The sequence below is a fragment of the Ornithodoros turicata genome, chromosome 5 (assembly GCF_037126465.1).
Source record: "Ornithodoros turicata isolate Travis chromosome 5, ASM3712646v1, whole genome shotgun sequence".
Lineage (NCBI taxonomy): Eukaryota > Metazoa > Arthropoda > Arachnida > Ixodida > Argasidae > Ornithodoros > Ornithodoros turicata.
The window spans coordinates 21,584,217-21,608,075 of NC_088205.1; the positions used below are offsets into that span (position 1 = coordinate 21,584,217).

The 23,859-nt window shown below is 45.4% G+C and overlaps 1 protein-coding gene across 1 annotated transcript; it reads left to right on the plus strand.

Annotated features, from left to right (window-relative positions):
* The first annotated feature begins 1,551 nt into the window (after window positions 1–1,551).
* On the plus strand, window positions 1,552–23,420 carry LOC135394200 (protein fuzzy homolog). The gene is made up of 9 exons (XM_064624810.1): window positions 1,552–2,027; window positions 16,735–16,856; window positions 16,935–17,088; window positions 17,146–17,262; window positions 17,533–17,730; window positions 17,825–18,054; window positions 19,307–19,488; window positions 22,907–23,027; window positions 23,078–23,420. The coding sequence occupies exons 1-9, from the start codon at window positions 1,884–1,886 to the stop codon at window positions 23,133–23,135; spliced, it is 1,326 nt and encodes a 441-aa protein (XP_064480880.1). The 5' UTR covers window positions 1,552–1,883; the 3' UTR covers window positions 23,136–23,420.
* The last annotated feature ends 439 nt before the right edge of the window (window positions 23,421–23,859 follow it).

The window sequence follows — 23,859 nt, forward strand, 5'->3', positions numbered from 1 at the left end:
TTGCTGCCAAGAGAATCCTGCCCACCATCGGTTCTGTTGTGAGAAATTGTGATGTTACACCTTCCTTGGTGCACTGCTTCCTAAAAAAGAAACTAAAAAAAAAACACACACACACACACATGTATCATTTAATGAATTGTAATTTTTCATTGTCAGTGTTTCTGTATCACTATTTTTGTGTTTCCTCATGTTTTGATATGAATTAATGAACTAATGAAACCGAATTCATTCCATGGTCAAGCTATGTGTTTCTCTGGAAGTCACATTTTTAGGGCCTTCTATTATTTATTTATTTTTGTCCGGATGAAGATTTATGTTACCCTAGCATTATAAAACAAACACATATCAAATGCAGCTTGTGTACATTAAACCCAGCCATGTAGAGCCAAATGCCAGTTTTTAAATATCGTAGCCTATCCACAGTTGCTTTGTGCTTCTCGCAGGTATACTCATTCCAGAAACAAGAATTGTACTATTTGTACCATGTACTATTTTTTTAGTACAATAATAAAGCGCTTGCCAAAGATGCTGCCCAGACCGTCAGTCGTGACGTTGCCCACCTCTGTGAGGGCGACAACGGCGTGCTCTTTCATTAGCACCTCCCACCCTCACACACCTGCTGGTTTCGGAATCCAGCCTGGATTGGTGGGTGGATAACGGCCTTCCCATTGTATCGGGCGGCAGCATACGCCGCCAAGCCAGCAAGATATGAAATAGGAAGTTAGAATTCAAGTAACTAATGTGTCGAATAATATTCAGTATAGCATTATTAGTTATTATTTTTTCCTGAGCAACCAGTAGTTCAATCGTTATTTCCACCGCGTCTTCATCTACCTTTCCCACCCCACTTTCTCAACCGAGCAACGGATGGATGAATGGATACTCTGGCTTCTCCCATTTCGAAGGGGTGGTAGCTTCTGCCACCTAGCCTAGGACTGGCACATTACTGCGATCGAAATTACTTCAGATGCCGGTTATGGTTAGAATTAATTATGGTTAGCATTAATGGTTAGAATTATGATTAACTCCATCACTTTGTCGGTCTTTTGTATTTTATACTGTCTTCACTTGTTGTATTGTTCTCGAGTTCGGTCTCGTTTGGTCTCATTCTTTCTATGCGTGCTGCGCTCGAAGCTCGAAAGCTCGAAGCGAATGGACCGTTTTCACCTTCAATAGATGGCGCTGAATGGTACCAACGTGAATGGGAACCAGTGGGGATACCAGTGGGGGATACCGCACAAACTCGTGACCCACTGCACTCTGTGCTACCCACGTGGGTTTTGTACGCGCCGGATTGCGGTTCGCTGGTGAGCCGGTAGGATACCACGCGAACGCGAAAACGGCCCATGCTACTGAACTATAGCTGAACTGAACACTGAACCATGTGGGGAACCATGCGGAACCGACAGAAAAGCGTGGCGCACATCAGCGCTCTAATTTGATAGAGAACGTACCACGTGATTTCCTGCTACCAATGGGATCTCACCGGGGTGGGAGGCTTCGCGCGCATGAAGCAGACGACGCGCTCACTGGCATTTCTCATCTGCCGTTCGCCTGTGTTGTGCCTGTGGTGTCGTTCGTGCGCGTTCAAGTTGGCAGTTTTCTGAGCCAAGTTAAAATTCCACGTATGTAATTGGATTGTAATTGTAATTCCATGATACCGAAGAAAAGCAGGGTAGAACGTTGGTGATGACTCGCGCTATGCGGACACCACTATCACCGACACATCAAACCGGAACAGATCCCCGCTGACTGAGGACTTTACAAGCTCTTACAAGCCCTTAGGTTGAACGTCACTGCGTTTGTTCTGGTTCAGTGCAGCGAACGAGTTGTCGGAATAACGTCAGCGATCCGTAACAGTTTTTGCCGAACGACGCGCGGTCATGGGTAAACGGCCGCGCTCTGCGATCGCCTCAACGCTGCCCATCGCGCATGCGCGGGTGCCAAAGATGGCTGCCCACTTGGCAGCGGTGACCGCTGACGGTGGAATACCACTTTTTACACGGAAATTGGGCGATGTGAAACAGGTGAGTGTGTGATTTTGTAAGTCATTACGGTCGTTCAATGTCACATATGATATCGAGCTCGTTCGGCAAATGTTTGGTGACCACAGGCGTTTTTGGTTGCATCGGTCACCTGTGGCTTACGACTTCCGAACTTCCTTGAAAAGTTCGGCAGATTTTTCTGTGAGATATACATGTATTTCGTTGACACACTCAAAATTAGAACAGCAAGGAAACTCTTATTTGGTGGATGCGTGTGGTGCTCTCCTACGTTCAGTTCCGGAAAGAGAGAACTGCCGTTTCGTGCATAACAATCACAGTCGAATGTCCTGATAAGTACGCAACACTTTTGCCAACAATATAGCTGATTTTTTGTTTGTTGTTACTCTCCCGCAAATTTACAGATTGCGCTCGTATTCTCGCAATGCGATACGTACCACATACGACAGCTGCGTTTGAGTAATTGCTCAAAGATTTTTCATTGGTATTTCCGAAAATATCGACCGCCAATAATTGACCTGTGGATGAGACACTGGGGAAATTATCCACCGCGTGCCGAAAAAGAACGGGTAAAATGTTGGGATCGATTTGGTCTTCATGTGCTTTTCCTCCTGAAGCACTATCTAACTATGGATTGTGGGCCTCAACATCTGATGTTTAGACACAACGTTGAGCAAGCTTCCTGTAACTCCTCCCTTCAGAGCATGACCCATGTGAGTTTGTTTGTGTCAGTGTAATTACGTCACTATTCCATATTTTAAGGGCGTCCGTGAAAACGGCCGTTTCCGTGCGTGGCTGCGAGAATCAGCGGAAGAGAATTTCTATCGGAACCAAGTGGTCGGTTTCGCCGTCCACTGGAAATATACATTAAATCTGGGGTATGGCGCTTTGAAAAGGACGAGCGTACTTGGGCGAACATGTTCAATGCAAAACATGCTCCTTAATTTCCCCTTTATTTCCGCTCCGATTACGAAGCCAGCAACCTTGGCAGTTATATATACGCAAAAATACGAATGCACTTGACTGCACAAGGAACTATCGTCACTGTTATACGTTATTTAGCTTGGTGTTCTCAAATTTTCACAAATGACTCACGTTGTGAACTTGGCGCGATATTCCCCGATTATTTCTGGTATATGCTGCTGGATACTGCATGAGCTATTCTCCACATGTTACTCACCCGAAGCGTTCTCTAATGCTTGGCAACTTGAAGGCGTCACATATTTAATGTAATATAACTATAGCTAAGGGCGAACAAAACAAAGCTAATGTTTTCCTATAGGAGAATTGAATGTCACCACCAGACATACACAACAAGCGAAACACACACCACTTGGAGTGGTGGTATTTTGAACGCGCCATTTCGCCGACATAATTATTGCAGACTCATACTTATGTATTACATAAAAATCACTGTGGTGCCTAGACAGCACGGTAAGTTAAATTTCTTGGAATCTTCTACTTGGGATAGAAGCCAGCGTATTCCGTAGTTGACAAACAAACCGTCTTGTCACATTGATGGTGTGGGGAGAAACAAGTTTGTCGTTTTATTCAACATTATTCAATAACGTTACAATGAAAGCAAAAAAGGTGCCGGAGGGGGTACCGCACTTTCAGGGACAGAAGTTATGGTCATTCTATAGTAGGACCTTCACGATTGAATCCGTGCCGTACGTTTATGCAACGCTTTGTGCAGCACTCAAGGAACGAAAGACAACAAGATATTCAATAACAGCACACCACAAGTTTATTTACAAGCATTCGCCGTCACTACAGTCTAGTCTTGGTCCTGTCCTTCCTTCCGTGAGGTTGGACTAGCCCGGGTTACTACAATGGTGCTTCACTTTTGTGTACGTCCAAGCGCGTAGCCGTAGAAAGCGCGCTTCAATTGAGGCACGAAAAGTTTTCTCGTGAGATAGTGTTACGGGCCGTTGAGCAGCGTGTGAAAACGCGCTGGAGACGCTGAGAAGCATCCACTCGTGCAATCTACTGACACAGATGTGTATATTTATCCAGTTTCGAGGCGTGTTTGATGCCTTAACATACTCGTGCAATAAGATTCTCATTCTTTTCTAGCAGAATAATTTTCCGAGGAGGTGGCGAATATTTTACGTGCTTTCCTGCGCATTATTTCCAAAAGCCAGGATTCGTCATGATAAAAAATATAACAGCCCCCGCAATTCTCGACATAATTGAGCATCATTAAAACGCAACCGTGCTGTCTTCTCCACGACTTCCGCCGAACACTTCCCACGACCGTCAAGGTAGAATGCTTTAGGTAGGTTTAGCGAAACAAGAAGATGGTACCATTTTGTTGGACGCTCGGTGGCAGAGCGTGGTAGAGCATTGTTAGAAGACTCCATTATCATTTTCGTAAAGCTTAATGAGCTCGCCAAACTGGTTGTCGCTTCAAGTGTCCATCGCCAGGGGTCGCTTTTTCGTCTTGAGCTTCGTCCCCCCTGCACGGTGACGTTCATGGTGGTGTCTCTTAGCTATAAAGGTTCCAGTCAACGGTGTGTTTTCTACGGGAAATGACACATCCGTCCAGTTCGGGACAAGTACGGGGAGTTGAGTATCGCGTATCATATACAGGGTGTCCCAGAAAACGGGTAATTGAATTTTAACAAAACAACTACGAAACATATAATCATGCGGTCAATGGCATTTGTTCTTACTAGGTTTTTGCCACCTCCTCATGTGCATGTCATGGAACCTAAGTTTATTTATGTAAATATATGCGAACTGAACTCGGAAATTTGCCAAGTAAATGTCACTTTTTTACCCCACCAACGTGAAGAGCGTGCCGAATTTACTCAAATTAATGACAATTGACAGGAATACTGAACAGCTATCGTATCGGAGATAAATAGCCGAAACTCATGCTCTACGGAGCTCGTAGAGGATAGCGCGCGACGAATTTTTCAGCAAATCATTGGCAGTCCGACGAAAGGTGGTTGGAAACCCAGCCCACACCGACATGGGAGAAAGATAACGCACTGTCACTTTTTCTACTATCACTCTGTGGGCTGGGTTTCCAACCTCCTTTCGTCGGTCTGACAGCGATTGCACTCAAATGTCCCCGCTCGTTATACTCAAGTGTCCGAGAAGCATGATGTTCGGCTATTTTTCCCGATAGGATAGATCCTGAATATTACTGTCAATTATCATGAATTTGAGTAAATTCGGCACGCTCTTCATGGTAGTGGGGTAAAAAAGTGACGTTTACTTGGCAAATTTCCGAATTCGTTTCACAAAAATTTACATAATTAAACTTAGTTTACACGGTATGCACACCAGGAGGTGGCAAAAACCTAGTAAGAAGAAATGCCGTTGAGCGCATGATTCTAAGTGGCGTAGTTTTTTTATTAGAATTCAGTGACACGTTTTCGGGGACACCCTGTATACAGACGCAATAAAAAGCTTACATACCGGTAAACGAGGAGTTATTATTCTGCTTTTCACTCGTTGTTCACAATGAGCACAGGGGTGACATAGACCCGCCGTTTTTGTAACTACCCTCAAGCGGGTGCTTTCCGCAGAACTGACATCTTGTCGATGAAAGATGGGAGTCACTGAGTAGAGCATCAGTTCTCTCATGACATCTTGTCCTGGTCATACGTCGCTGGAAACGTCATTTTGAGGTCGTCACCGCATCTTTGGAAGCGGTCAACAGTACGAGACCTCATGTTCATGCGCCTTTAATGCGAGATTATCCCCCTGTCCCCCACTCCTTCCTGCTATCCTCTCTGTCCACATCTGTACGCCGCTCATAGCCAGAGTTGCTTCGCGGCGCTAACACGCAATAAAACAAAAGCAGAAAAAGCGAGATTATCGGATGAAAATGATTACCGAGGTCAAAAGACGCCGGAAACGGTGCATAGAAACAGTAAACGCTTTGTTTACATAAACGATTTTGCCACGTATCACGGGCACGGCCATCTTTAAGGTCACGTGTGCGTTGACGTTTGCTGTGACATGCGACCATGACCTGTCCAGAATGCATTGCGTTCGCCCAGCACGCTTTCGTCAATCAAGCAATGTGTGTATTGCTCCATAGACGAAAGCGTGCTGGTGACCTCCAATGTACGTTGGAGGTCACTCCTGTGACATTGAACCTGTAAGCGGCAGACAAAAAATATCCACGCTCAATTTGTAAGAATTGTCAGTGGAATTTACGAAAGCCAGATGGTCGTATAACAAAATAAGTTTGCCTAAAAAACAAACGGGTGATGGGGCGGTAATTTCGACACTGGTTGATGCCCACACCAAGGTACCGGTATCACTACCGTGCACCATCGTGGCAACAATGCTAATGAACTGTGCGCAAAGATAAGAAGCAACGATAAATCGTTGTCTCGCGCAGATTAGCGAAAAATATATTTAAGAGATCTCAAGTAGTTGTTGTTTGAAAATGCCATTCCTTTCAATTCCCTTTATTATGCATGCTTTGATCTGATTGGTATGGCCCCTACACAGTTGATCAAAGGGAGTTTTTAGCCTCCCCCATCTAATTGGATGGTGACTAAACAAATCGATGTGGAATACAGACCTGTTCAGTAACTCCAATGTCGCGGTGGCGAGGATGGAGGTCAGGAAGAGATATCTTCCTCGTTGCGATGCAGACGAACCTGTCTGCTGAGCTCTCGGTTACCCCTGCGAAAATCGCAATTTTTCGGACATGACCATAGTTTGTCATTTCCTCGAACGCCGTTTTCTCAAATGCTGCTTCACTCGATACGTCACCATGTGGTTTGTACGAGACATGCAGATACCTTTCAGGGTCGGTAGTAAGCAGAAAACGTTTGTGTTTCCGCACGGTAACCTTGATATCTGACCGATTCAATAGGTCAGCGGTAATTTCGGCGCGGAAATGACGTCCGTGTCCTCGCTTCCGTGTCGAGCGCATCACAGGTTCCGATAGGCAAGGTGCTTTGTGATCGCTGCGTGTTGAAAATTGGTTCCCCAGTCGCTTCAGAAGCAGTACTGTACGGGTGGTTGTTACGTTGTTGTGAAGGGCTGACTATTCCCTTCAGGACTACAATGCCAGGTATTGGCATAGCGACGGTAATGTTGCGTACTTCTCCTACATATGAATGTCTGGAAGAATATGAAACCCACAACGTCAAAAACGATTTTTTTTTTTTTACATTTTGATTTTAACACATTTTCACCTGCAGCTGAAAATCGTTGCTGACACATGTGACGCACGCTTGAAGTTTGCTCGTTGCAGCCGTTATGCTCAACGTTTCATTACGAGTGTGCTTACCGTCGGTAAATTTGTTTATGTACACACAGAAAAACACAGTCTATTATTCAGGTTCTGACAGCCGCGCTTTACCGCTTTCCAAAGATGTTTCTAGAACCATGAACATCCACCTCCAGCACCCGTAGCGTGTGTCGTCTGCTATAGGCTATAGCGTAGACACGGGATCCGATCCTTTTCCCATGATTCATAGAAAATACCGGTCACCTATTGAAGAGCGTCGCAACGGTGTTCCTGACCATTGCTACAATCTAATGTAAGGTTCCCTACGTTAGATTTCTGTGCGACTCTTTCGATATGAATGACTATTTTACTCGTCAGTCAAATCGATTTTTGACCAAACAAAAAATGAGTGCCTATAGGATGGTAGGTGATAATTAGTTATAATCAAACTATCTATTGCCAGACTACAAAAAATATGCGGGTATTTTCGAAATAGACTAAAGTGTACGGTGTAAGCTAATCAGGAACGTTGATTATTATAAATACTTGGGTGTGTCATTTTTAGAAATGATCTAAAATTTGATAGCCGTATTATTGGATAGCCAGCTTCTCCATTGTCCACACTGCCAACCTTCCCGAACCAACCTGGCAATAGCCTCGCTGACATTTCCTTTTTTCTTTTCTTCCTCTTTTTCTTTCACTCTATTAAACATATCTCCCCCTTCCCGAACCGTACTCGCCCCCCTTTCTCACAAAATTGCTTGGTCCCTGGCCACACCCAGCCTACCAACGCTCTGCCCTGAAAGCCCTCTTGACCTTTCTGGATACCATGGGACTTCGATCCTTATTGTGAAGGGGCTCATTATTTCATTCCCCGTATCACCACCAGCGCAGTAATTTCATTCCCCGTATCACCACCAACGCAGTAGGGTAGAATATCGCCCCTGGCGATGGAGCTCCCCATTCATCATCGGAAAATAAAGTTGTTGTTGTTGCAGTTCTACGAAAATAAACCGTTGCAAAAAAAAAAAAAAAAAGAGAAACAGTCAGGTCCAACATAGGAACAACACGAGATATTTTTTTAGTGAAAGGACGACCGCAAACTTCCCCTTTCCGACCCCTTTCATGAATGTTATGACACGCGTATGGCCTTATATTACATACATCTATTGGTGCGTAGTATACAAAGCCATATATATGTAATTATACATTTCAGGCGTTTTATTGCAATAAAAATATTATTGCAGTAAGTCTACGCATAAGAAAATTAGCCATATTCAGTGGTGGCCAAAAAATCTGTGCTTCTCATGCTGGGGCTGTTGCTAGTTGAGTGATCTATTATTATTCGGCTTCACCGCTTCGACGGGGAGCAGTTGAAGAAAACACACGTTTATAAAGGCGATAAAGGACTCACGGCGAACACAACAGACAAAAATATAAAAGCCGTTGACGTTTCGGTGTCTATATGCGGACTCCTGCATCGAATTGAAGCAGGAGGTCCTATTTATCTATTACGGGGGCGTAACAATCGGGAAGCGGTCCTGGATGTTTGTTCGTAACGTTATCAGTCTTTTTTATAAATCAATGGCGACTATACGGGTGTTATTTTCGGGACAACTTTTTTTTGCCAGATCCTGAGCAGTCATGTTCGCTTGGCCAAAGCGAAGCAATCTCGCATGTCCGCGTGGCGCTTTCCGAACGCTCGGAATTTGCCAGATATAGCACTTCTTCGCCCGATCTTAAAACGACGAGCAGCGTGTTGCCCAACTATATCCGGTGTCGTCACATCTGCATTGCACGAGCAGCGTGTTGCCCAACTATATCCGGTGTCGTTACATCTGCATTGCACGAGCAGCGGGTTGCACAACTATGTCCGGTGTCGTCACATCTGCATTGCACGAGCAGCGGGTTGCACAACTATATCCGGTGTCGTCATCTCTGCACTGCAACGATGGCGAGTATGGCGAGTGCCATCATTGGCCCGCACGTCGAAGTTCACATGGTTTAGCAGAAGACGGAGCTCGAAGACGGGCTACAGCGATGCCCCTAGCGTGATCCAAGTAACTAAAACCGCTAGATTCCTGGCACCGCGTGCTGGCACTCATGTCCGGGTGGCAACGCCACGTGATCCAGCTCGGCCTCCAACCTAGCAATTCCCGAGCGCTAGGCCGTGTTGCCAGGAAATGACCACCCGAATTCGCCGCAAGATTAAAGCTGTTTGCGAACCCCAATGATTTTCTCGTGCTAAAACAACAGGTTTATCCAAATCCACATGGTGCGCTGTCTTGTGGGCGTGCTCGCATAGTTCCGTGTGTTCATCAGTGTTCTTGTAGATATCTCTGTAAGCAGAAAGCAGTTGTGCGCAGCAATTATTATCTGCACCCCTCCAAAAACATTTCAGTTGAATCATGTCCACCCTCTTTGCATATCTTTCTTTTATTTCGTTGCACATTCTCCCTATCGGGCTCATAGCATTTGCCATTGCCTTTCCATTACTCTCAGCGGATTCTTTGCAAACAGGGGAAACTTGCTTCCAGTCGGTTTTTAAGAAGTAACTGGAATGCATCTGCAAATAAGATGTTTCGGACTAAATATGAAACGATTCGATGAAATGTCCCGGAAATGTCGTGGTCTCGACATAGCGGCTGTCCCGCTTCCCTGTGCCGCTGTTCGCTTGCCTGTTCGGCGCCTTTGCCAGTCGGGCTTGGTTTCCGTTCAGGAAATGCCTTTGCGCGGTCATTTTCTCGTCGGGAAAATAAAGTTCGTGGGAGGTGCTTGGAGGCGGAACTTGCCTTGGGAGGTAATCGCTGCGCTTTTCGGGGTGGTGCACCACCTTGGCATCTCGTGAGTTTCGTGACGTTTCATGTGTGAGTCCCATACGGGGTAGGATTAATTCTCATGGACAGCACGGGTGGCTTTACTGTCAAGTGAGAACCAGGTTGAGGTGCTTTTGTGGACGCACAATCGAACCCATTTCATTGCTCCGGACTTGACCATGCCACTTCCTGCCGTCCTGCTCCGATAGCGAGCTACCCTCTTCCCGTGACACTGTAAATACCTTATTGAATACAAGATGGCCGCGAACATAAAACGCTTGGACGATACTACAAAGAACACTTCATATCGTGCGTCTCCCCGGACTCAAGGATATGCCAGTGCCATCTTTTATGTGTTCTAATGTACCTTATTGCTGTTGAAATGTATTTCTATTCGTGAAGCACGTCACGACCGGGACCTGCTGATAAAGAGAGACTCCTCGGTCTTTCTTCTTATCGTGCAGTATCACCTAAAAGGTTGGTTTTCCTGTGACATGTTGTGGTGAGTCCCTGGATATTTCATTCTGGACAGTTAATTGCGCGTCTCGTGGCAGCGCAGCAACGATTTCCTTTTTCTCTCCCAAACAAACGATGGGACCTTTGCTACCCGGGCCCATCATCCTCTGAAGGTTTTGTTCCTATTGTCGTGTTCAACATAACTAGGAAAGGGAATCTAGTCCGTTAGCTCTCAAAATATTACTGCACCGCATATAGAATGGCTGGGCAGTGGGCACAGAGACGTCACTCTCCCTCCTCCGACAGATAATGTAATCCATCACACTTACTTTGCTTCCGTATTGGCCGTGCTGGCCGCATGACACTTCGCGAGCCTTCCCCCACAGTAGCGCGCTATTATGTTTCCTTATCTCCAAAGGCGTATGTCGATGATGGACTAGATTTCTGCACGAGTATAAATGTATAATGGATCATATGGCAAGCTCTTGATGGCGCCCGTCTCCAAATGCGGGGAGGAAGGTGACGTTTCCCTTGGCAATCCAGCTTGTTTTTTCTTCCATTCCGCAAACGGCGGCGTTTGGGGTCACCCTTTGTTTTGGGGTCACCCCTCAGTGTTTGTTAGTTTACATTGCAGCACCGAACAGTGCGAAATGAAACCCAGTGAACTGGCAAAAGTGGAAGCGTAATTCCAGTCGTGGAGGTCTACAATACAAGGATTTATTACATTTTACACAGTTATATACAGTTAATGATTCAGGTGGTGGGCTATAGCACGCAGGAAATCGTTCATGTCCATTGCACTTGGATTTCTGTGGAGGGCTTGTAATGGAAGATTGGTTACACTTTTACAGTATCCTGATAGAGCGCTTCTGCAGGTGTGGTTGCTGGTTGCGCAACATGGCTTCAATCTTGTGGTCTGTACTCTCCTGATCCTGCTCTTGTGCGATAACCGTGAATAATTTCCAAAATCTTCGGTGGAGAGTGCCAACAACTTTACTGAAGCGGCTTTGCCAGCCCTCCACGCCATTGTTGCTCCTATGGGTGCTCAGCATCTATCAGCGCGTGCACAGAGCACGTGCTCCGGCAAAAAGCGTGCGAGTGTCCGCACGGTCATTCCATTCTCCAGCACACGAGCCCTGCCCGAGATGTAATTCCGCTCAGACCACTGGAGAAGGTTTGTGGCTTGCGGCTGGAAGAGCGAAATGATTGATTCGAAGCCCTGTGTAGAAAACTTAGGGAGGTTAGGGGTCCCGGAATGGTCCCTGCTGGTTGCATGGACGGAAATAATGCTCCCGCGGGGTTCCGTGGGAAAAAAATACAGGAGCGTCGTTGTGGACACCTGATGAAACGCATCGTAGCCGATCACGTGCTATCATTTGCTGTCTTGATTTGTTGAAATTCGTATACATGCTTTTTAAATTAATATTTACGTTAATGATCAATAAAAGTCATTCAACGAGGAACATAAAAGCGGTTACATTCGCTGCACCCAGAGATTAGAGGGGGAATCATATTGGTAATACTTTAGGACAATCGATAATTTTGAGAACATCCTACCCGGCGTATACGACTCGGTGCCAAGAAGAAGAGAGCGCTTGGCTGGCGAACAGCACTAGCGAAACTCGTGTACAGCGTCTGTAACCCTTCCTTCTGCACTCTCTTATATTAATTTTGCGATAAATGAAAGAGCACCCGTCGATGTGCTACTATTGCTGCGGTTTCAGAATCTGTGATAATAAATGCTGGCTGGAATAATAATTGTGCCCTGACGTTACACGTAATTGTCTGCCTATAGTGTGCCCAGGACTGCGAATAATTTCGAGCACCTGTGTTTTTTTTTTTTCGAGCACTCCGGAAATCTCTGCTGGAAGCAATGTTTACCTCCCCCACATTACTACCGTCCTCGGCCGGGATCGAGCTCGCGATCTTGAGCTCAGCAAGCCAACACGTTACCGACTGAGCTACCGAGGCTGGAGCTGCAGATGCCCATGCTGCTCACATGATTTCAGCAAGACCTGAAAGATAACTATATGGCGATTGGGAATCTTTGCAGTAGTACATGCATGTTTCAAAGCAGCATACGAAACACACAACTCCTCCTGGTTTCTCTATATACTGTGTTCGTCTAGGATAACGCTTTGAACCGCATTGTGTAGGCTAGTTGCGTTTCTAATTACTTGAGTGCTTGAGAAATTGGTTTGATATCTTACTATGATGTAATGTCGCACCAATTGTAAATTGCGGTTTGCACTATAGTAACTTATATTGCACGTACTCTGGCGCCTGTATTGCTGCAATGAAACACTGTGAGGCATACATGCCTATATGCACATGTCCAGTCAAGTTATTTCTACAATGAAACACTGTGCTGTTCTCATGAGGCAAGCTGAAAACTGTAACAAAAACTTGCACATAAAAAAAAAACTTTAATGGACAGTGAACACCCGTGTTGGCATTGTTGTAAGTGCTGGGAAACAGACAGAATGAAAGTAAATGGCAATGACATGTTCAGAATGTGGGATGGTTTAGTGATGAGTACATCTCCGAAGGAAAACGAAGGTAGCAAGTGTTCTCTTCTTGCACTGACAATGCCTTCCGCATTTGTCGTGTAGGCAAGAAACTGCACGGTTTCGCTGTGCTCTCACGTCACGCGTGAGACCATCGTTCCTGACGGTAATGCATAGCTTGGAACAGCCCCATTCATTAGCGCAGTAAAATCGCGATCCTCAACGATGTTGTATATGGCTGTGCTCATCACGCGTGGTTGTTTCCGCGGCGTTCGCGTTCAGCGCTCCTTTCATTTCACGGCGAAAATCTGGGCGCGCGCCTCAAAACTTTGTCGCGCCGACGCCGATCGACGCGCGCGTCTTGCTATCATCTGCAGTTTCAAATGACTTTGCAACATTATTGTCGTCCTAGTTGGCACTTTTAACATGCGGACGCAGAGCGCCGGAGTCGGAGAAGGTATGTCGGAATATCGTCACGTCCCACTCCTCGATTGTTGCTGTCATCGCACGCTACCATGGTTATTATACAGGGTGTTTCACCTAAAGTGATAAAAAATTCTAACTGGCGACGTACTCGCCGGGGGATTGTGGGACTTTCGGCAATTACCTTCTGGAAACTTTTGCCGCCATTTAGGAAGGCTTTGGTCAATTTTCAATTGAGGGAAATTTATTTTTGTCAATTGAACTTTGAAAATTGCCAAGCGAACCTCACTTTCTTTAATATATTTTACAGATATATGAAGTTCTCCACGGACAACCACAGACACAACAAAAGCTATACACATATCGCAACAGAAATAGTTGAAAAAAAAAAAAAATTGCATCAAGCGTACTAGTTTCAGTTTCGGTCACCGAACGTTTAGCGACGCATTCGCAGATGAGCGTACCTCGAAAGCTTCGCGCGTCGCTTTGCAACTGTTCTACGATTCGTGTTCGTCGCTGTTACCGCAACGTACAAGTTCCAGAGCGCAGCCCGCAACAGTTTTGTAGTAAGCTGCTAAGATATTTGAAAAAATTAGAATATTCGAACTTTACGAATATCCGAAAGCTTCGAATATCAAATTTTCGAATACGAATCGAATATTGCAAGTATTCGATTCGTATTTGAAATTTCGAAATATTCATACACCGCTAATTAAAACACTAGGTCAGTCTGGTGCGCACATCAAGAGAACCCGAAAGCACTAGAATGGCCCTGGTGTCGCACCAGACAATTTTGATGGGCACATTACAAACACCACAAGAGTTACACATGTGCACATTACAACACCAGGAACACGACAAAGCACCAGAATTATTCCGGTGCCTTTTTTTTTTCGCTGGGGTTGCGACCGTGGGAAATGATGAGGTTGTGATGACGCGGGTCTGAGGTCATACAGGTGCGCAACCGGTGGCGCTATGCTCACTCATTTATAATCCTGTCTTTCCCGATGGGTTTTCCACATGCATACAGGGTGTTTATTTTTGTTAGTTAGTTAGTTGATAGATAGATGTTGATTTATTTATTTGTGCCCATGAACAATGTTTTCGATTTTTATCCACTACAGAATTTTTATAAAAAAAGCTACGAATGCAGCACGGTCGTTTGAGCAATTGAGTTAGTGCACGGCCAGGGGGTCATCCTCTCGAAGAGAGTATACAACTACAAGATGATTGATTACCTAGAATTCCTAAATGAACTCTTTAATGTAGAGGATTTCGGGCAAAAGCGAGATAGCAGAATGAGAGACTTTTCTCGTTGAAACTCATATTCCACGTCTAACAAATCCTGAAACACGCACGTGGGTTAAAATATCAATCCCCGAATTTTTGATACGCAAGTGAGCCGAAACCGAAACCGCGGCGACCGGAAACACAGGGAGCACAGCGCTCGTTTCACGTCAGAGGGGCACATGTTTTGCAGCGATGGAGGTAATTGGATTTTGCCACTTTGCTGGCCAGATAAAGCGCTTTCCGGCCCAAATTAGTGTCACTAAATAGGGAGCAGAGTAGCGACACTGAGCCACGCCGGCGAGCGAGACCGCCATCTTGGGTCCGGCGCGACTGTGTCGCCTAGCACAGAGCCGAGCAATGGGACGGCTAGAGTCACTAAATAGGGGTACAGAGTATCGCATTCCTTTTCCGCGCCGGAGCCGTCGTTCGGTGTCCTTGATTGGGCCGACTGTGTCACGTGGTTTCTCCTTCCACGAACGCGCCGTTCATGTTGAGTCCCTTCCATCCAAAACCGGTTTCCTCGGTTGCGAGCTGGCTCGGGCGAAGAAGGTGGGGTTGGCGTCCCATTGCTAGGCGACGCAGCCGCGCAGGACCCAAGATGGCGGCCTCGCTCGCCGGTGTGACTCAGTGTCGCTACTCTGCCCCGTATTTAGTGACTAGGGACGGCAACAGCCCCCTTCTCCCCCGGCGGACAGCGCGCAGACGAGGAACAGAGGAAACCGGTTTTGGATGTAGGGGACTCAACATGATGACGCGTTCTTGGAAGGAGAAACCACGTGACACGATCGGCCCAATCGCGGACACCGAACAGCCGCTCCGGCGCAGAAAAGGAATGCGATACTCTGTACCCCGATTTAGTGACTCCAGCCCAAATAAGCCTACGGCCGTCGGCTTTCGTAGGCTTCCTCCCTTTCTTTTTTTCAATAAACCTATCCCCCCCCCCCCCCCTTCCGTCGGCGTAGATGATGCGCTCTTGAGGAGCGCTTTCTCGGTTTCGGCTCACGTGCAAACCGAAATTCAACGGTATATTTTACGGCACGCGCTCTTTCCTGGATTTTTAAAAGGTAGAATGTCTTTCAACCAAGGTTGTCACTTGTTCGCTATATCGCTTTTGCCCAAAATTTCCTAATTAAATAGCTAATTAATTTCAAGTAATTAGTCATCTTGTAGTGCAGGTAATTAGTTTCTTAGAGAGGATGTCCGCCTGACGGCATAACTCAATTGCAAAACGCATCTATACTGCTCTCAGCATAACGACATCTATGCTGCTCTCATAGCGTTTTTATAAAAATTCTGTAAAGGATATAAAAATAAATACACTGTACAGGGTTCGCCAAGATAAACTTCGGGGTTTGTAACGAAGATAAAACAAATAAAAACAACGTCGGGAAGCTAAAGTAGATTTTAGAGGATGTATTATGTCATAAAATATTATGTCGATATTGCCACTTGGTCCGCTTCTCTGCGGATAAATCGTGAAATTTAAAAACCGCCGCTGCCTTAACATTTCCAATCGGCTATACCTGTGTTTCAGCTCCTTCCACCAGATGGCGAAGCGGTGGAACGCGGCGTTGCAAACGACACAGAAACCAACAAGTGGAACCGAATGCATATTCGCACTCTGCAACGCCGCGTTTGACCGTGCCGCCATCTGACGGAAAGGAGCAAAAGGGAGAGGACAAGCCTACTACCTACTACCTACTACCCACGATGCACGATGATACCTTATATCGTGCTACTACCTAGACACAGGTATAGCCTACTGGAAATGTTAGGCAGCGGCGGTTTTCTAGTTTTCACGATGTATCCACAAAGAAGCGGACCAAGTGGCAATATCGACATAAAATTTTGGGGCATAATACGTCCCCTAACATCTACCTTAGCTTCCCGACATTGTTCTTATGTGTTTTATCTTCGTTACAAACTCCGAAGTTTATCTTGGCGAACCCTGTATTGAAAAGGTGCATTTTACAAATGCTAGTTTTGTGTTTTATTGTTTAATGTTTTTTTGTTTGTCAATTGTTTCTACGCAGCTCCCATTTGCAGCAGTTGGGACACTAAATGGCGTTCACCTGTTTTCCCGTCTCAGAGGAGCCACACTGCAGAGCACCATCACGAACGGGGCCAAGGCCTTATGGCGAACCTACCATGACAGGTGTGGAAAACATTTCTCCTCGTGTACCAAAAATAGAGGATAATAACCCGTGATACATACGTTTATGTGTATATGCAGTGTGGTGTTACTGGTGCTGACATGCTACGACGGTGCCAGCGACGACCACCTTGAACGGCTGCTGAACAATGTCTTCGGTGCCATGGTCATGGTTGTCGGCTTGGATGCCTTGAAAAGTATTTGCAATCCTGACAGGCTCAAACGAGATCTAAGGGTTAGTGCGTCAGTGCAAGATGGAGCGGAATAGCAGCAGATGATTGTGTCCGTGCAGGGGTGCTATTGCATCGTAGACCGCATTCTTACTCAGCTGGATCAGGATGCCTGCACAGTGGGTGACCTCACTGGGACTGTGGATACCTTCTTGTGTACAGAGAGCCAAATATTACAGGTTGGTATTGGCACCAAGATGGACATCAAACGGGACACCTGTTTTCTTATTTATGGGCCCTACGAGGTACACAAAACGACATCCAGTTTGTAGCCATCTTGCATGATCTAGGCCGATGATCTGACCGTGCTGTCCAGCACAAACCGTCAAATATTGCTGTTTTGAAACTGCAAAATTTGCCCTCAGATTATTGGGGGAACATTGTATGGAACATGACTTACGCGCCATCAAAGCTGTTTTGTAAATGCATGTTTCTTGTATATTTAATAGGGCCGTTTAGATGCGTTCACTTCGGAAATGGACACCTTGTATGGGTGTCTATTGGTACGAGGCAAAGTGGCTGTTGCCACGAAGCAGTGGTGCCATCTGACGTGGCAAGAGATATCTCTTATATCAACTCTGGTCAACTCGAGCACGAAGTGCACCTCACGGGACGTTGCCATTTATCTTCCTTCAAGTTGTCCCACAGTGAGTTTCTGCTAGCATTTTTGAACAAACATGTCATACTTGTTTTACGTGACACTTTGATATTGCGTTAGATGACATGTGTTTCGTTCTAAAGGTGTGCAACAGGCTAGTAACACTGCAGCTGACTCAGGCCGTGGAGCTGTGCCTGCTGTGCGGACCAGCTCCATCTTTAACCGTGCTTGAAGAGGAGGTGTATAACTATTGGGCTGACTTACAAGATGCGCTAAAGTCGGCATCAAATCTTCATCCACGAAATTTCCCTTTGGGCAAGACGTTTAATAAGAAGATGGTTGCATTTCCACAATTGGACTCAAATGTTCTTGGGTGAGTCATGATATTTGGCATTTCCACAACAAAACTTTGAAGCATAATGCTGAAAATTTTTCCATTTTTTCACAACCTTGAAACTCAGCTTTTGGGGGTTTCAATAACAGAGAGAGAGCTGAATAAAAAAGCGACGCCCAGATGACAGACGGGTAGCTCTCTTGACTGGAGTCCATCTGAAAGGAGGGCATTTTGATGCCATTTTCGCCCAGATTTATTTGAAAAACGTTTTTCTCTGAATCCCCATCCTCCTCAAAGTGGAACACAGATGACATAAAACGTATCGTCTTGAAACAGCAGCTATAGTTGTTGCAGTGCAGGCAGTAAGATGGGACGAAATCTGTCTTTTGACAATGTCAAGGAATATCTGCATTTCCAGAAAATTACGTTTCCAGGCAGTCGTGATACATATCTTTTAGGTAACAGTTCGTTGAGTATGAGGGGAAGACAAGAGACATGTCAGATCTACTGAGGAATATCCTCAATGTTCGAGGAAGGGGAAGACGATAATTTCTGTGTCTCGTGGCATGAAGAAATTAATTATTTACGGCAGACACCTCGTCATTCTCTTGTCTTCTCATATGTTGGGATACAGGGCTAAATTCCTTTTGTCATAATTCACAGATGAATTTCATTTAATTTGTTTCATATAACAAAGCTACAGGATACTGGGAAAAAGCTACGTTATATATTGCTTGGCATGTCCTGCTCTTTCAAGGACATTGTCTGAAAAAAGTACACTGCTGGACTGGTTGGAATTTATCCACTACATCAGTATTGCGAGGCCCAGAGCCATGGCGATGGGGGTGGGAGAGGGGCAGCCGCCCAGGGCGCCTTCGCCAGAAAGGGCGCTGAACAGCAAGCCCTGGCATGTTGGTTGGATAGTATAAAGTAGGAATCAAGAGAATTTGAATTTACGGTCTCGGCAGTGTAAATGGGCGTTTTCTTTTCTTTGTTTACAGGGCTTCTGATGGCAGTGAGGGAGGGGGCTTGAGATTTGCCCTGCCTCTGGGGCAAACTTTTTCTCGCGACGGCTCTGGCGAGGCCAGTTTAAGCTTAGCGACATAATCTTGTTTACTGATGAAAAAAATCATTGCTTTGGTTTATGTACACTATGAAGCATTTACTTGGTTCACACATACATAATCCTGATAGAGATGGAACAGGGACTACTCCAAACAAGCCCATTCACATGTTTTTGTGGACCATTTTTGACCAACTTGAGCTGAAAACAAGCAAATGTTGTACGCAGGTTTACACTGATCAACGCAAAGCAGCGCAGGAGCCTGACCAGCGTTCATCCCTTAGAGGAAGAGTCAACGAGGAGGACAAAAGATGGCAAGTGTGTAAGCCTTAGAAGAAGACAGGAAATCATAAGGTCGCTGTACAGAATTGTTGTGGGAACGTTTTTCCCCTCATCGGACGAGCTCAAAGGTAATTATTCTCGAAAGCTCTTTTCCTCTCTATATACATACCAAGTTGAACACGACTAAATATTTTCGCTCTGATAAGGGAACTTTTATTCACATCCGAACGGGAATGAGAGCTTGTATTGTTCTTGGCCTGTCTCTGCCTCAATGGGGGCGAATATTATCCCTCGTCCGATGGTAGTCCAGGAGTGGCTTCTTCTAATATCTATGTTCTTTCCTTGCTGACAGCCTCATTTCTTTTAAGCTTCAGCCCTTCAGCTATGACGTCGGTCACTTCTGGGGTCCCTCAGGGTTCAGTTTTGGGTCCATTACTATTCATAACTTTTATTAACGACATTGCTGAAGGCATTAGTGCTAACATCAAGTTGTTCGCGGACGACTGTGTGTTATACCGTGAAATATCTTCAGGAGACGACCATGAAGCTCTGCAGTTATCATTAAATAAAATTTTGAGCTGGTGTGACCTATGGCAAATGAGCATTAATAGGAGCAAAAGTGTAGTTATGAGCGTGACTACAAAACGGTCTCGGTTGATACATGACTATACTATAAACGGTGCAGTAATGAATCGAGTATCAAATTATAAATATCTAGGTATAACATTTACCGACAGCTTGAACTGGAATAGTCATATAACAGAGACTGTTCGGAAGGCCGGTACCCGCCTCAATTATTTGCGTAGGACCTTAAACGACGCAGATTCTCACACGCGGCTAATTGCGTACAAAGCACTAGTACGATCAGTTATGGACTACGCTTCGGTGGTATGGTTCCCTGAGCAGCAGAACAAAATACATATGCTTGAAATGATCCAAAGAAGAGCTGTTAGATTTATTTATGGCAGATATTCGCGTTACGACTCCCCTTCGCAATTACTCCACCTCGCGGGACTGACACCATTGTATCAAAGGACTCGAATTCAGCGACTTAAGCTACTATGGCTCATAATAAATAACCATACCTGTATTAGGCCTTCTGATTATATTACATTTAACACAACTGGTAGCCACCGAACGAAACATAGCAAATCCATTAAACAATTATTTTCTAGGACTAACTCCCTTATGTACTCTTTCTTTCCGCTGTCCATTCAGGCATGGAACGAACTGACGGAGGAAATGGTACGGTGTGACACCTTGTCGAGTTTTATGCTGGCGATCGCAAATTTATAAATTTATAGGTAGAGTGTGCTGCTACGTTTGTTGTAATCTTATGTGAAGGTTGTATGCGTGTGTGGATGGTTTTTGATATATGGTATATACATGTGTTCGAGGTTCATCTAAATTTTCTGTATATCCGCGGCTGCTACGGAGCAAGATGTTTCTCCGTGTGTATGTAATCCCACTCCTTTTTTGGCGTCTAAGACGCTAGAAGTATAAATAAATAAATAAATAAAAATAAAATAAGCTTGTGCATAGTTGCGAAGAGGTGACATTCCCACATGAGTGCCATGGTTTCCTTCAGCCTGTACGGTGCTACACACAAAAACGTGTGTAGCGCAGCAAGCAGTATTAAAAAACGGACGCCACTCGCGTGAGAACAAACGAATGTCATTGAGATCAACTTCTCGTCCCTGTGGTGCCATCTCTCTTCATGCTACAGAACTAATATGATAACTTTTTGATGGTATTTCACTCTGTTTGTTTCTCGTATGTTCGAAACACCTGAGGAAGCCACTTAATAAAGCCACTTGATAGTTGCCCTTGCATGTTTTCCCCTCAAAAACAGCAAACCCAGATAGCCTATATCTTGTACAAAGCTTGCCAGATAAATGAACAAATAAAGTGGAAACATGTTTGCGTATTAGGCACACGCACCGCCGTTGCATGCATGAAACATAAAAAATAACTGCAGAAATTGATGCCTTTTTAGTTAATCTTCACCATCCGTCATTGGGGTCCAAAACTGGAATGCAGCGTTGCTACACGTGGGTACATGCAGTATGCACCCACCTCCCAGGTAACATAGTGGGTGACGTAGCTTCGTTCCCAGGAGGAGTCACATTGTTACTTGGTAATATGCGCACTAAAATTAGAGGGACTATCACATCCGTCACAGTCGATTCCGAAACTACAGTGCCATTTTACTCCTCATTCATCACCGACAGACAATAACGTAAAAAATCAGATGTGAATAGACCTCACCGAAGAAACGTCACCGTGACGTAATGATGACGTTGGTAGATATATAAAAACTGAAACAGCGCGGGTGGAGAACACCGCCTTTTCACAAAGCCATATTCCTTCACGAAAGTCACGGGTGGCTTCTTTGTATTAGTGGTACACACAAATGAGATCACGTTTTTAGTCGCTTTCGTGTCTTCATTCGAGTCCCCAGTTCACCGCGGGAAGAAAAGAAGGCTTCATCCCAAGAGCTGCATCGTCTGAAAGTCAATGTCGTAATCCTGTGTGGAATGTGGTTTGTTATTACGACTTAGTTCGCGCTTGCTTTGCATGGAGACACCACCTGCAGTCTGAGAAAAACTCGTGCCCTTCAGGCTCCAGAAGATGGAAGAGCCCGGTAGCCATCTTCAGAAGGGGCTACCGGTAGAATGGAGCAGAACAAGGCTAATAATATACAAGGAATTCCAAAAAATTTTACAGTATGAGAAGCCACATTTAAACGTGGCTATCTGTTACTTATTCAATTTGGTACAGTAGTCCAAGTCTACCAAGTTGGTTGCGCTGCTGTACCATCTGACGTCATTTGTTTGTAAACAGGTAGAGGTTTATTAGTGGAGTTGTTTCTGTGCAATTTGATGTAATGCATGACAAGAGCAGACGACGGTTGTTGAGAGCATTCCGGAATTCCACCAGTGAGCGCCCTTTGGTGCGGGCAAGGCCAATCAGGGAGCGGCATAGAGACCTTCGTGTCTGACCGCCGGGCAGGGCTGATGGCCTCTGTCGGTTGCGGAGATGCCTAAGATCGTCTCGTGTAATGTTGTTTCTGGTTAGCGTCGTACGTGTTTGTACAGCCAGGAGCATAACACCGTGTTCCATGACACATTGTCACATCAGCAGTCACACTGGAAAGCGAAAGTAGGCGTATTTACCATCTTTTCACTTAGTATGTTGCGGTGTGAAGGCGAAGCAGACGACCTCGGAGACAATCACCTGCGCTGCGCTCGTCCCATTCGTGTGCCCGGCTTACCTCATTCCGGCTTAGCTGCAGACGGAGTGTGCATCTTTAAAACTCGTTTATTTATTAAGTAAGCTGTTTTTCGGAAGAGGAACTTGGTCAAGTAGGCTGTGAAACCATTACCGTATTGGTCTCACACACAGATTTCCGGATGCGATAGTCCCGGTAGAAAGGAGGAGCCATTTCCTTTTGCCCCTTTAAGTTTTTTTTTTAGGCATTCTGGTGCAAAACATTCTTGGAACGTTTGTCCATACTTTGTGTTATGAGAAAGTTTTATGACACAGGTGCACATAGGGCAACGGAGGTTTATCTCTGCACGGAAGTACACAAGAGCTATGTGATACGCACAAAAGAGCACCAGCTATTCCTACTCTTCTCTACTAGCATACCTACATTTGCCATGAGGTAAGCTTTTCTGTTTTGTCGGCACCTCTTTAAGGACGCTTTCTTTGCAGGTTTGTTGCCTACAAGACCCTGAAAAGTCTGACGCAGAACAAAGTCTGCACGTTATAACCAGTACAGAGTCACCCTTCTAGTCTGTGATACCACTACCTCCTCATGTTCAGCGCCATCATGGAATATCATCATGTTCATTGTGTTCAAATCAGGGTACACGTGCGTTTCTACTGCTACACTTGCGCCTCAGAGACAATCATCCGAAAAATATTATCTCCGGGATATTGCCGGGTACAAAGCCTCGATCATTGTGACAGCAGAGGACAGGAAACACAACCATTGACGCACGTGATAAGCAGTATATGTACAATTTTATGCCCAAATTATATGATGAAAAACTTCTTTGCCAGCAGTTGGATATTGGAAGACCTAACTGAGTCAACGATTCTTCTAGGAGGTTTCTCAGGTGTAGTGCCGTTCATATTGAGTGGTCTGGCTGCCTGCCATAACGGAGGCAGGTTGTTTAAAGAGAGACTTCGGAACGGTCTTTGAAAAAAAAAAAAAAAAAGTTGTTGCACGACGCTTTTGGTACTTATTGGCCCCAAATACCGGCTATGGGCATGGTCTCCCTCTTACGCGATGTATTCTGCGGAAATATCAGCTAATCTAAATTGAAATCACAGTCGAGGGAGGAGGCGGTCAAAACTTCCCTTTCCCAGAGCGCCCACACGAAGCCGACGCATGACGTCACAGGGCATGTAGAAGCAGCAGATGTACCCGTGTGTCAATGCCAGTCATAGCGGTTTCGGAGCAGTGTTCCGTCATGGGATCAGGCCAATAC

What these genes read in the sequence shown, in the direction of transcription:
- LOC135394200 (XM_064624810.1), top strand. Translation starts at nt 1,884, where the DNA reads ATGGGTAAACGGCCGCGCTCTGCGATCGCCTCAACGCTGCCCATCGCG. An exon ending in GGCTCAAACGAGATCTAAGG is followed by an intron (nt 17,089 to 17,145) that starts GTTAGTGCGTCA and finishes GTGTCCGTGCAG; the next exon opens with GGGTGCTATTGCATCGTAGA. An exon ending in TTCCTTCAAGTTGTCCCACA is followed by an intron (nt 17,731 to 17,824) that starts GTGAGTTTCTGC and finishes TTCGTTCTAAAG; the next exon opens with GTGTGCAACAGGCTAGTAAC.